This window comes from Morchella importuna (genome assembly GCF_003444635.1).
Source record: "Morchella importuna strain M04M26 chromosome Unknown Morimp01GS002, whole genome shotgun sequence".
Classification (NCBI taxonomy): Eukaryota; Fungi; Ascomycota; class Pezizomycetes; order Pezizales; family Morchellaceae; genus Morchella; species Morchella importuna.
This window is the reverse complement of record NW_025763399.1, coordinates 2441583-2454565: the sequence shown is the minus strand read 5'-3', so window position 1 is coordinate 2454565 and position 12983 is coordinate 2441583. Positions and strand designations below refer to the sequence as shown.

At 47.7% G+C, this 12983-nt stretch overlaps 2 protein-coding genes across 2 annotated transcripts; one reads left to right on the top strand and one right to left on the bottom strand.

The window, feature by feature from the left end:
* Positions 1–523: 523 nt before the first annotated feature.
* On the bottom strand, positions 524–7320 carry LAJ45_01490 (uncharacterized protein; the record flags this gene model as incomplete). The annotated part of the gene is made up of 5 exons (XM_046111084.1): positions 524–679; positions 757–1617; positions 1670–6033; positions 6124–7090; positions 7147–7320. The coding sequence occupies 5 exons, from the start codon at positions 7318–7320 to the stop codon at positions 524–526; spliced, it is 6522 nt and encodes a 2173-aa protein (XP_045976262.1).
* A 1385-nt stretch (positions 7321–8705) lies between these two features.
* On the top strand, positions 8706–11960 carry LAJ45_01489 (uncharacterized protein; the record flags this gene model as incomplete). The annotated part of the gene is made up of 3 exons (XM_046111083.1): positions 8706–10928; positions 10984–11085; positions 11136–11960. 3 exons carry the CDS (start codon positions 8706–8708, stop codon positions 11958–11960), a joined length of 3150 nt encoding a protein of 1049 aa, XP_045976261.1.
* Positions 11961–12983: the final 1023 nt, after the last annotated feature.

The following is a 12983-nucleotide window of genomic DNA, read 5'->3' as shown; positions in this document are numbered from 1 at the left end:
TTGACTTCCGAGGAAATATGTTTATTGTGGTAGCATGTATGCAAACAAAAATATAATATCTACAGAGTACATTCTAGCAACACATATCTTCAAATCCCTCCAAAGGCTTCAAAATCCCAGCCAACAGTCCAAATGGAAGAAAGATAAAATAAATCAATATATTATCACATTCATGACAAGGGAAATGAAGAGGAAAAAAAAAAATGCAAAGCTATGCAATGCAATATGCAGTATATGTCCACCCATAATAATAATAATCCCAGAAACAACGAAATCGAAGAAAAGAAACTGAAAAGGAAAAATAGAAAATAGAAAAATAGAAAATAGAAAAATAGAAAACATCAATCCGTCAAAATATCATGTCGTATAACCATCATGACCCTTATGAAACCAAACCAGCAAACCAAAGCGTCAACCCGATTAAACCCCCAGTTGCACCCATGAAAATAAAAACCCCTTATCCGATATGGGAAATAAAAGAACCGTGACCCGATACCAAACCAAACTCCTCTGCATACATAACTCAGTATTTCTTGTACTTGTCTTCGACCCTGCGCTTCTGTTCCGGATCCATGGCATTTGTAACTCCCAACAAAGCCCGAGAAGCCGCTTCGGTAGCCCCGATCATTGGCCTAATAATTGCGACTGGCGCTGCTCTCATGACTGCTTTGGCCGCTCCCTATGAATCGAAAAAATTAGCATTCGGCCAAATATACTAAACAAAATATAAGGTCCATTTAGAGGGGTGGGACTAACCTGGGCGCTTCCAGTATCCGCGATATCACCGGGTACATTCATTATAGCGTCCCTTGCGCTTCCAAAGTTTCTCTTCAGACTATCGCCAGCCCCACGAAGCCCTGCGATAACTCCCATTGGTTGGTCTGCATATAAACTGATAACCTTTCGCTCTCCTACACCACTGTTACCGCTACTAGGGAACACTGTATCCTCATCAGAGTCACTAGTGGTACCGATGTAGTCGGAATCTCCGTCGCCGTGATGATGGTGATGGTGCTGTTCATGAGTCGGGGCGAGAAACTCTTCGGCGTCTTGGAGGACATTCTGGGTTCCAACGGCAAGTTTTGCACCGAGACGGACGAGCTCACCGGTGGTTGTCTTTGTGAAGCTCACAATTCCTCTTTGGACAGCGCGAACAATCCGCCCATCCTTTTTGTACTCTCGTATTGGTACCGAGACAAGGTTTTTCACACCACCTCCAATGTTGACTAGACTGCGGACAGGCGCAACACCAGCGAGAACATCCCCAAGCTGAGTCCTTTGAACATCTGGCATCCAGGTGTCGTTCAACATCTTTGACATCTTTGTGAAGCCAGTGATACCATAAAGGATACAGTGGCGAAGTACCATATCAGCTTCTTCGAGGATGAAAAAGTTCATAAATTCAGTGGTTCTACCAGAGCGTAGACCAGCGTAATCGACCTTTTTAGGCTTGTAATCAAGTTTTACGCGGACTGAGTTGACCTCTACACGCTGAAGGAATGGTTCGTCGGTCGAAGCGCCAGGCGCGTCCGCTGTACTATCCTTGAATTCAAAGAATCTTGTCAGGAAATCTAAAGTATCTTGATCAACATGCAGTCGCAGAGGCAGAACCGTGACCTAAAAAACCATCAGTAATTTTCATTCACAAAGGAAGCAAACCCAAACATACCCTCAGAACAATTTCACTAGCTGCAAGATGTGGCACTGGCTTCACGCTCATAATCTCCAAATGAAGCATGTTGCTTCCTGTCTCCCTTTTCCCGGCATCCTGCATATAAGTGACAAACTTTTTCCAAGTACTTGTAGGAACGAGATCGAAGATTTCGAAATCTTTCACTCGTAGATCCACGCTGCTCTGGGTTTCACCTGAATCTGGGGGGAATAACAGGACGTCGGCACAGATCCCCTTCAACTCGATTTGAAGTTTGTGCATTTTGCTTCTTGCGAGTTTGTGATTCCTAGACTTCACACCCACGAACGCCGAGGTTCCCGAACGACTGGTAGGGCGAGACGGGTCATCGGTGACCGAGCTAGGCGCAAATGATGTTTCGCTCATTTGATCGTCAAAGATTGCTTTCGATAGTTCCTTTGGATCCTTGTTTCCAGGTATTCCGATATAAATCGAATTAAAAAGAATGTCGCCAATCACACTTCCTTCGTCGTCGTCAACGTCGAATGCCACCTTGCGATTTCTCCTCTCGGCTGCTTTGCTTTCCACTTTCTTGACTGCTTGACTGATTGCGTCTCTTGTACCTGGCCAATCATACCCGTCGTGGAGGTTCCAAATGACATGCACGTCTCGCACCTTAATCCTCAGAGGGAAATATGGAGTCACACGCGAGTGCTCAGACGGGACATATTCGTTCCGAGAAGAGTCCCACTTGTATATCGCCTCCAAATTAGTCTTTCTCGCATTAGTAGGGCGCTGAACGTGGTGAAAATGATCATCTAGAATTGCCAGATCCCCGTCTTCGAGGACATGTACTTGCTCCGTGAAAGACGCCAACATGCCCTTATCACCAGCTCCAAGCGGCTTGCGCGGGCCTGGGGCGATGCTGCCTAGGTCGTCGTCGAGCATGCTGTTTGCGAGCTCGTCCTTTGTATGTGCTGATTCCCGCATATTTACAGAAGACGTAGGTTGATGGCCACCATAATAGCTCTCAACAAAAGTTAGATTCATCGGAACATCGTCGTGAACCAAGTCCCCATCATCTTCGTCGTCTGATGAGAATACTGGATCCATTGGGCCTGCTTTCAGCCGTGAAGGTTGGGCAAATGCATCCTCAGTCATAGATTTAAAGACATCCAGAGGCATTATTTCTGTCCGGTATTTTATTTCATCCCCCTCTGGCATCGGTGGCTTCAATCCATTGACAATCCCCAACAAGGTTTGTGTAGAATCGGCGCAAGATTCAATGATTAACAAGTCATCCCTCACCTCCACGTCAATCGCCTTTTCGCCTTTCCGTTCGGCATCTACAATCTGAAGCAGGACATCTGCCGCAGAGATGCTAATCACCGATACATAGCCCTGAATTGAAAGGCGATCAACCAGCCGGTTGACTTTGGCTTTTCGCCGCCTAGGATCTGGTCTGTCTGATAGATTCAGGCCTGAAGTATCATCAATAAGCATAACAAATGCCTTGTTAACTTCCAAGGCGACTTGAAGCCTTCCTCTCCTCGGCAGTGTAGCGTTGATTCTTGACTCCGAAAGAACGATTAGTCCCCTGCTTTTTAGGCCCAATGGATTCAGTCCAAGAACACAATCCCGCATAACGACGTCAACTCCCCACGGCGGTTTGTCTTCATCCCGGGAGCTTTTTTGAGCAAGATTAATGACGCTATGAGTCATCTCCGCCACCAACTCCTCGGTTGTCACCTTTTGCGGAGTATCCATCAAGGACATCAAAGTCTCAACCCGGTACTCCAGCCTGATATTCCAGAGCTTGACTTTGACAACCGGCTCCGGTTCGTCGCCCACGACCCTGACCATCAACATAGATTTACCTTCCTCGCTCTTATCCAGCATATTCCGCTGCAAAACTTCACCCAGCAATTCCTCTGATCCATTTCGCCGGACTTTAATCTTGCTAACAGCGAGCGCAAACAAACTAGGAAGAGAGACATGGGCGACGCCAAAATCACCCATATCAACTTCAAGGTTGCCAACACAACCACCAACTTCGATCCTACCATGAAAGGAATCGATATGGAGTAGCGTCAGTAGTCCAGGGCGTTCTTCTTGAGTAACGAAATCCGTCGCGGTAAGAACCTTGATCATGTCTTCTCCCACTTGTTGCAATCTTTCAATCACCCCGAGATCGTCAATGGTTGCCTTGATACCACCTATCCCGATCCTGAGCATAGTGCCCTGTTGACGCTGCCGAATTAGAGTATCGATAATGATATCGTCGTCTTCCACAACATGTTGATCCTTGCTAGGCGTTAACAGTGCCAATAGTATTGCCAAATCTTCTTGTTCCGGCCTATTCAAGAATTCGACTCTGGTATTCTCGACTATGAGACTAGTTTCAACCTGTTGTCGTCCATTATCCCACGGTAGGTCAGGTCCATAGACCCCAATTTTGTCTAATTGAACGATGATACTGCCATTTTCACTCCTGATCTTTAGTGGGGATGTTTCGAGGCCGACTTTCCCAGTACTACCCACAATTTCTACCTTCAGTCCTCCAATCTGGCAATGCACTTTCACATCACTCTTCTTCGGTTCTGGTAGCTCTGTCTCGTTCGCTCCCCACCTCCGAAGCGTATCAGGAGATCTGCCTTTCGTAATTGTGACCGTGGAGGCTGTCGTAGACGTGGAGGCTAAAACACCTCCGACACCCCCGAAAGCTCCAAGGGTGTCCTCCAACCTTTTAAGGTCAAAATGTAGCTTGACCGGGAGCGTCGTGACGTTTATTCTCTTCTTTGTTGGACTCTGAGAAATTATGAATGAAACATCATTTTCGGGAAACGTGACGGAGGAATTATGTGATCCGCGCTTTCGTGAGGATTTGGCTGATGGTGGCTGAATGAAGGAGAGTATATCTTCCTTTCCATCTCCTAAGAAGAACCCTTTTATGTCGATCTTCGAGGTTGTTATGTTCTGTCCAAGATTGCTATGAGCAACTTTAATCTCGCGCAAGAGGCATTCAACAACGGTTCCGCTGTTGTCATTGTGAACCAATTCATCTTCCCCTTCCTCCTCTTCATTGCGTACAACGAGACCCGACAACTGATCTACAAGTTTCAATGCTATCTCTTCCACCAAAATTTCTAAATTTGGACCAGCTGTCTCTGTTGCGTTTGTTGTAGTGTCACCTGATCCACGTTTTCCTTTCAAGTCTCCTGAGCCCTCGGAAAGCGCCCCAGTAACGGATTCAATAACCATTCCTAGAATCCTAGCGGTAGAAAAATCCACAGCACCACCTATTTTACCGATACTAATCTCAACATCGGGTTTTTCTTGCGAGTGATCGGTGGTGCTTTGGGGCGTTTTTTTATCCACGATCTTTATCATTGTTTGGCGTCTTGATCGCGGGGGAGAGGCAGACTTTGGCGGCGAGGCGATATTCCGTTTCGAAGCATACATAGAAAAGGCGCCTGGAACATGTGGATAATGATTGTCTTCCGTTTCGTTGCTTCCGGAATTATTAGAAGCCCCTGCTTCAGCATGATGGGCACCGGAGCTTCGGGATTCCTCTGCCGAAAGAGATGGAATAAAAACTTCGATCTTATCCAAACCGAAAATATTCTTCCTTATCCTCCTTCCAACCTTCAAATTTTCACCGCAAGGTTCCTCCATGGTCCTGATAGAGGTTCCCGCCCTTGAAGCTGCTACATCGCCAATCAATGCATCTAAACGGGCGTCCATTTCGTCTGCATCAACCTCCTCCTCATCTGCCTCGTCCTTCAATCGACCCTCCTCTTCATCCTTTCTATCCGACTCGTTGAATACCCCACTAGTAGCCGAAAGATATAAACTCCCCGCTTCGCTATGGGTAAACAGCGTAGATTCGCTGAGCATACGGCTTGCTTCTGCATCCATCTCATCTCCAGATTCACTATCCTCAGTTTCATTCGGGGATGACTCTGGGGTTTGCTTGTGCAGCACCAAGGATTTCGCCATAGGTGAAGGCGGACTGTCAGATGGTAATGGTTGGTCCGCGGCTTCTGTTGAAGGGATGTGCACCGAGGTTGATGTCGAGCGATCATAGAATGATCCCGATTGTGAGCGGGCATGTGTTGAAGAGGATAATGGTGAAGATTCATAAAATGATGCCGATTGAGATCGGGCATGGAGTGATCCAGGTGGTGAACCGGTACGGGAGAAAGAAGGCGGTAGGCGGGCACGAATCGAAGAAGACGACGACGACGACTCCGCGGGAGGAAACATGCTTGGCGCAAAAGCAGCCCCTCCTTCATCTTCGCTGTCTTCATCGTCGTCATAATTTATGGGCTGTCTCGTGAGGGAACCGGAGGAGGTATGAACCCGACTTGAAGCAGCAAATGGCGATGGCGCAAATGCCAGGACTTCATCATCGGACGAGGAATCTTCAAAGTCAGCAAATCTATCACTTCCGGAGAAGTTATTTTCATCAAAATTCCCATCTACATGCACACCTTCATCCTCAGATACATGTGATTCTAAAGATTTTTCCACTGTAGGTGGGGCTTCTTCATGAAGCGGTGATTGTGGGGGTCGATCTCGAATAGTGTTTGTTGAAGTCGCCATACTATGAAAGCTCCCAGCCTGTGTCAACGTATCTCTACTGGTCGCCATGTTGCTCGATGCCATTTTTTCAGTCAAAACTTCTGAAGCTTCACCAAAAATAGTACTGGCCGCGGGCGGACTTGGGGGCTCGAACAACGAAGCATCGGAAGTGATATATGCTTTGATTCTATCGAGAGTAATACGCCGCTTTCCCTCCTTGTGGCGCATGCCCGGTTCTCCGGCAGGTGTGACTGAATTTGTGGTGACACCCTCCACATCAACATCTTCGACCTCTAAATCCAGCATAATCTTCTCGCCTCCGTGTTCCTCAGGCGCGGTACTCTCCAGTGAGATGACTACCCCCCGTATCTTGATCCTCAGCCTGTCGCCGATTCCTTTGAACAGAGTTGCCAGTATTTTTGGCAGACCAACGTTTGTCCCTACGCCTAGTTCTTCATCATCATCGTCATCATCCGATGACGAAGCTGTACCAGCCACTGAATGCGTTGACGCGGTCATGTTATCTCGGTCCCGGTAAAGAGAATGTAGCAATTGGTCCTTCTCGCGCTGGGGTTGCGACTGCAAAAATGACTGAGCAAGATCCTCAGCTGTAGTGGGCAATTCATTGTTAGACTCCTCGTCTTCAGAATCGACATCAGGGCTGTTATCGGGGTTTTGCTGGCTTCCTGGGGAGGGTGGGGGAGATGGCTGTGCTATAGGAGCGATCGTAACGGACACTCTTATGTCGGAGAGAAGTATCTCTATTGATCCAGATAGTAGGAAATTCGCAGGAAGACTTAAAGTTAGTGTACCGATTACGGCATGTGTGAGTGCCACTCGAGGAGGAAGTGGAATCTTCATCAGCTGCTTAAGTTTCTGGAAGCGAAGTCAGTCACAAAATGGGGCTAGAGAAATATCCGGGCGATACGTACATCGACTTTAATTCCGACATCTTTGAGCGTAAGAACTGAATTACGGCCCACTGAACCCTCGAGATTTGATAGGTCGCCTAGAGTGCGTTCTTCAAGGAGGTCAAAGTGATTCAAAACATAACGAACAATCTTCTTCTCCCACTGAGCTGGAAGATAGCTCGGTAGGGAAAACATTTTGGGTTCGAGCTTGGATCTATTACAGAGCGGGGTTATGTATGGGTGGAGATATTAAAGCCAGGGTTGTGTGGCTAGACGGGAAGCCCCCCAGGATAGATCGTAGATGTAGTTATAGATATGGAGAGATTTGTTGTAAATAGAATGAGGGGCGGGCCGGAAGGGGGTGGAGAGGGGCTGGTGGGGGGAAGGGACGGGGGGGAGAAAGAGTGAAGAGGGAGGAGGAAGAAGAGCTCGACGTGGTGTAGGTATTAGCTTCCTAGCTAATATGAGGGCCACAACCTCGATACGGTGATTAGCGAATGTGATCAGCGGAAGTTTGTGCACAGCAACGGTGACGCAGGGGAGCTGCTGTCACTAGAGCTAGTGGATAAGAACAGTGTCGAGAAAGAAAGTAGAAGGGGTGGGTATCCTGATATCTACATGTGCGGGCTCGTGAGATATATTCTACACTCAAATATTTACCCTCCACTGCTTATCTTTTTATCTCTTCTTAAGGTTGCGCCTCCCAACGATCGATGACTACCACTGTCGGTGGCGATGTTCAGTGGCCCAGTTTGGCAACAAAACCAGCGCTAGAGAAGTACATACATCTCTCACTGTTTTGCTAGAGTAACCGTAGAAGCAACATCGACATCAACACGCGCACCATGGATAATGTAGTTAGCGTAGTGGAAGGTAAGTCTCGTGCCAGGTGACGGGTGTGACCTATGCCGAGTCGGAGTCAGCCTTCTGATACAGGAGGCCGATACAGTACCGGTGCTATTGTTTCATTCATTCTAGAGTCCATAAATGTACTTTACACTTACATGTAAGATGTATTTACAGTGCCGTATCTCTTCTTGATGCCATCACATATCCGATAGGTTCATCTCTACATGTACCTACATAAGTGATGCGATCTTTACAACTAGCCGTGCCTACACTATTTTCTTCCTATCTATCATCGTACTCTAAACCTCCAATAGACTATAGGTACGAATATCTTCTTGTGCATTTCCTTCCACTGTCCAGGTTCTGTTTCACGCGTTGCGGCTCTCGTGTAACGACTTAAGCCAACCGAATATCTCGATACCCCGTGACACGTGCATCATCACACCCCTAGCCCTGGTCGCGATCGCCAAATTCCAAACCTCCCCATCAAAGGGCTGGAATCCTTCTTTACCCAAACATCCATCGACGTGATTGTGCAGCTGCATTTTGCTCCCTTTCGCCCTCGTTGCGTAGCCCCACCCACACACCATCTATTCAGCTTCATCTGCTACTGGCTGTTCATTCTCCTGCTTGTTGGCCTTGCTGAACCCGACAGGTTCTCCCGGGGTTTCGTGAAAAACACCCACGCGAGGTCTCTTCTTTGAATCCTCCTCCATCCGTATCTTCAAACCATGGAGCCTCCTCCAACCCCCCCCCTATTTCGCCTCCCCTCGAATTCAAATCCTTCGGCTTCCTTATTCTCTCCACCCGCTGGAAACGTTCCCAGCAATGGCCTCTTTTCCTCCTCTTCCACACCTCAGCAACAACGTTCTAGTACCACTCCCGCGACTCTGTTTGCCGGCTCTACCCCGGGTTTCAAAATGAGCCAGAAAAGTAACGGGATGGGATTATTTGATTCACCAGATGCCACGCCAAAGTTTCCTCTCGGCGGTACTGGCAAACACGTCACTGGGGATTCCTCAAAGTTTGGCGCGCGCGCGGGGCGTGAAAGCAGAATCGGGGGCAAATACATGTCGCCCACTGATGGCGACGACGAAGAAGAAGATGGAACACAGATTTTCGAAGACAGTCAGGACGAGGGCTCTTACCAGGAATATGACACTCACCAAGAATTTGATGACGAGGATGACATGGACGAAACAGGGATCTTTGACGACGAAGACGAGGAGGTGGAACAGGAGACAGAGACAGAAGGCGAAGGATCTTTTGATCTTCTTCAGAGCAGAACCAACGGGGATAGCCCGAGAACGATATTGGGAGCGGGAGATTTGATTAAGCCAGGAATTGTATCCGAACCTGGGCCTCTAATTATCAATACGGAGGATGTAATGCAGAGGTTATTCCTGGAAATGGAACCTCCCGGGTCAGCGCTTTCCCAGCCAACAGGATATGATTCTGAAGAGGAAGATCTGGATATGGAACTGGATCGCCCCTCCCCGCCTTCCCCAGAAGAAAAGCAACAATTATTGACGACTTGTTCAAAGGAGTGGCTCGAAATATTTGCCCAGCAGCTTCCAAAGAATGACACCAAGTCACGGCTTTATAAAGCATACTATCTTGTTTCTCTTCTTCTCCCTTTGCACCACTCCCGCGCCAATGTCCCTGAGACATTGCGAAAATGGCTCTACACGCACAAGCAGAATCCATCACGACAGCAACTACACTCTCTTAAATCTTTCCACCCGAACTGTGTCTTTAGCCCAAACTACTGGGATTTCATCCACCGCCTCATCCTCCGTGGAGAAGTTCAAGAAGTGCATGACATTATGCGTACCACAGACTGGGATCAGCTCTGTGTCGACGCACCCATCACCAAAGCCCCTAAGTTTAATACCAGCTCTGGCCAATCTGTTCCTGCTATCGAGAAACGATATACCCGTGGAGAAATTGATACTATCAAGGCTGCCACCGCTACTTGTATGAAGTTGCTTAAAGCATGCCCCGGATTAGCACGCTCAAGCTATGCACCAAGCGAAACAGGCTTTTTCCCCAAGACCGCAAAGCATCACGGCACACCTGCCGCCTGGCGGATATGGCAAGGCAGCGTTTTTTCCGCTTGCGAGGAGCTCCGAGGGAGGAATACCGATGCCGAAGACTCTGTTTTTGATGATACGGATGATAGTTACTACAACAACTACCATCCCCGGAATGGGCTAGGTTCATTCGGCCTTACCATTGCTAGCGGAAAACCTAAAGAGAAGGCGCCACTACCTCAAGATGTAGCTCGTGGATTTAGGCAAATCTACGAAGTCATGCGTGGGGACCGGGATGCTGTCATATCAAGCACCGATAAGTGGGAAGAAGCAGTAGTTGGTCTCATGTTCTGGAACCCCGCAGGTTCAGCCAATAAGGGCGACTATGACGATTCAGTCGACGAAGAAGACTCTGATACGGAAGGAGGAGACCTCCAGCATGTGGACCGTAACCGCCGAGAAAGGGAATTAGTCAGGCTGTCAAGAACTATTGAGTCTCTCATGGAAGACATGCCAATTGATCCGACATCTGATTTGGATATTACAGTCGGCGGAATTATGACTGGTGATCCGACGGCTGTAACAGATTTTCTTCCTACTTTCTCGCTACTTGCTGCCTCGGCGGCTGTAGAAATTTGTGGGTGGGCCGGGTCCATTCTCCGAAATCCCATAAATGAAGGTGCCCTTGAGAAGAGAAGGGGTGGTGGCATGATGGATGCCTTTAATGAGGATGATGATGCGGTCTTTGGGTCAATTGGTCGGGTAGTATCGGAAGGGGACAAAGCCGATGGTGTGCTCAGGGAGTATGCGGCGGGACTATTTGGCATCGAATGGCTGGATGAGAATGCGAAGTTTGAAGGGTGGGAGGCTGGTGTTGGCATATTAGAGAGAGTCAAAGGAGGGAAAGAACTGGCTGGAAAGGCACGTGAATCGCCGTCGAAACCGATTTAGAAGCATAGCTGACTTGTATATCTAGTTACTTACCCAGCTTGAACTCAACTCGAAGGACAGGGTGCAAAAGTTGTTGCAGCACTGTAACGAGAAAAATCTCACCGATGAAGCCTCAGATATCGCAGCAGTAAGTGCCTCTACCACATTTTAGTTATCTATGCTAATATACTTTGTTAGTCATTCGCCGGTCGCCTCGTCACTTCTGCCACCTCATACGGTGACTCTCTTTACTTCTATTCCCTATCTTCCTATCATCGCCCCTCAATTCACAACCTACTCACCAAACTTCTTTCCTCTTCCCTCCTCATCTCTAGCGCCTTCCCCCCGGATTCAACCATTGATGATACCTTCAAAAAACTTTTATCCTCCCCCAAATCCACCTCCTCCCAGATCTTGCGCTTCGAGCTCTCCGGATATGCCACCCTTAGAAACTTCTACGCTCTCCGTGATGCTGGAAAGTTCGCTCCTGCTGTCTCTGCACTCGTTGCTACCATCAAATCTGCTGGCGAGAAGCTCGACGGGGGCGTCCTGGACCCTGAATGGGAGTGCGCAGTGGAAGAATGGACTCTCGGAGCGCTCCTCGGTGAACTTATCCCGTTCCTTGGGAGCGCGAAGCGCTGCATCACCGTGCGCGAGTGCATGGATGTTATGAAGGTTCTTACGGACTTTGAACTTGTTGGAGGTGAAACCATGCGCCGCGCCGATGAGTTCCTGAAGAGAGCCATTACGGCCAAAAAGGACATTGCTTCTCTGGCGAATGGCGGAGCTAGTAGCGGGAGGAACAGCATAATCAAATCGAGTTCGTGGGAGGAGGTGAGGAAGGCGATTGATGAGGGGGTTCTTTTGAATGGAATCGATATGGACGCTGTTGAGAGATCGTGGGACTGGAGAGATGGCGTTGTGGGAGATGGGAAGAAGGGTGGACTTGAGGAAATCATCCGCGTGGTTAGGCTGAGGCTCAGCCGAGAGGTCGCGAGGGCGTGGTTGGAAAGTGAAGATTAGAAAAATGTAATATTAGTAGTTGAAACTGGTTGAGTACTAGAGAGGGTAATATTACTTGTTGGAATGGAGATTTTGTATTTTTTTTTTTTTTTCCTGCTTTTTTCTTTTGTTACTACGTTTTTTTTTTTTTATCTTTTTTATTTTTGTTCTTCTACAATTCTTACGATATGTATGATCTCTTTTGTGCTCCTGTTTTCTTCCACCAGTTAATTACTATCCATGAAGCTGTACGTGAATTATGTAGGTGTGGGTTTGGGATACACTTCAATGGGATACATGAGAATTGGGAACTGCACGCATGCAATACTGGAAAGATGGGCGGAATTGCTGCTACTATAACAACATGCCGCTGTAGTGACGGCATACATACATACGTGGTTTAAGATTCTCGGTATTCTCGCATACTAAAACCTATCACTCATTAATTGGAATATGGAGTATTAGTTCATGTCATGGGCCATCACTCGGCTTCTCGGTGGGTATTGCACTGCTCTATTAATTGTAAACTCCCCTGGATCTATTCGGCCCTAGTAGACATTGCATGTACAGCCGCATTTGAAAAGTATTGGCACCTCCGAGCCAAACTCACGAGGCAGTCCTTTCTGCTTTTCAATTCTCATATTCGAGACAATTGCCAGAGAGAGCTGCAATGTCTCTATTGCGGTCATACCTATCAATAAGTTGAGTATGCGCGAGTGCCATGGTTTTTGGTGGGCCACAATTTATGAACGACTCAATATAGTAGGGTGCCAATACTTTTCGAATGCGGCTGTACGTAGGTATAAGTGTGAAACCCATGGTATTATGATTCAGGCTAACAGTTTTCAAAAAAAAATTTCAGAATCTCAGGCTTAGCAGGGCTCATAAGTTCGGGTATCTTGATTCTATTCGATGAACACCGAAAAGGGGCGCCGGGCCGGTTCGACTATGAAACATGTTCTATTGCTCGTAGGGAGCTCCCTTTTACGCTCTTTTGTCCACTCATTGGGGTGGTTATCAATTGAATTAAGCTTTTCTTAATGC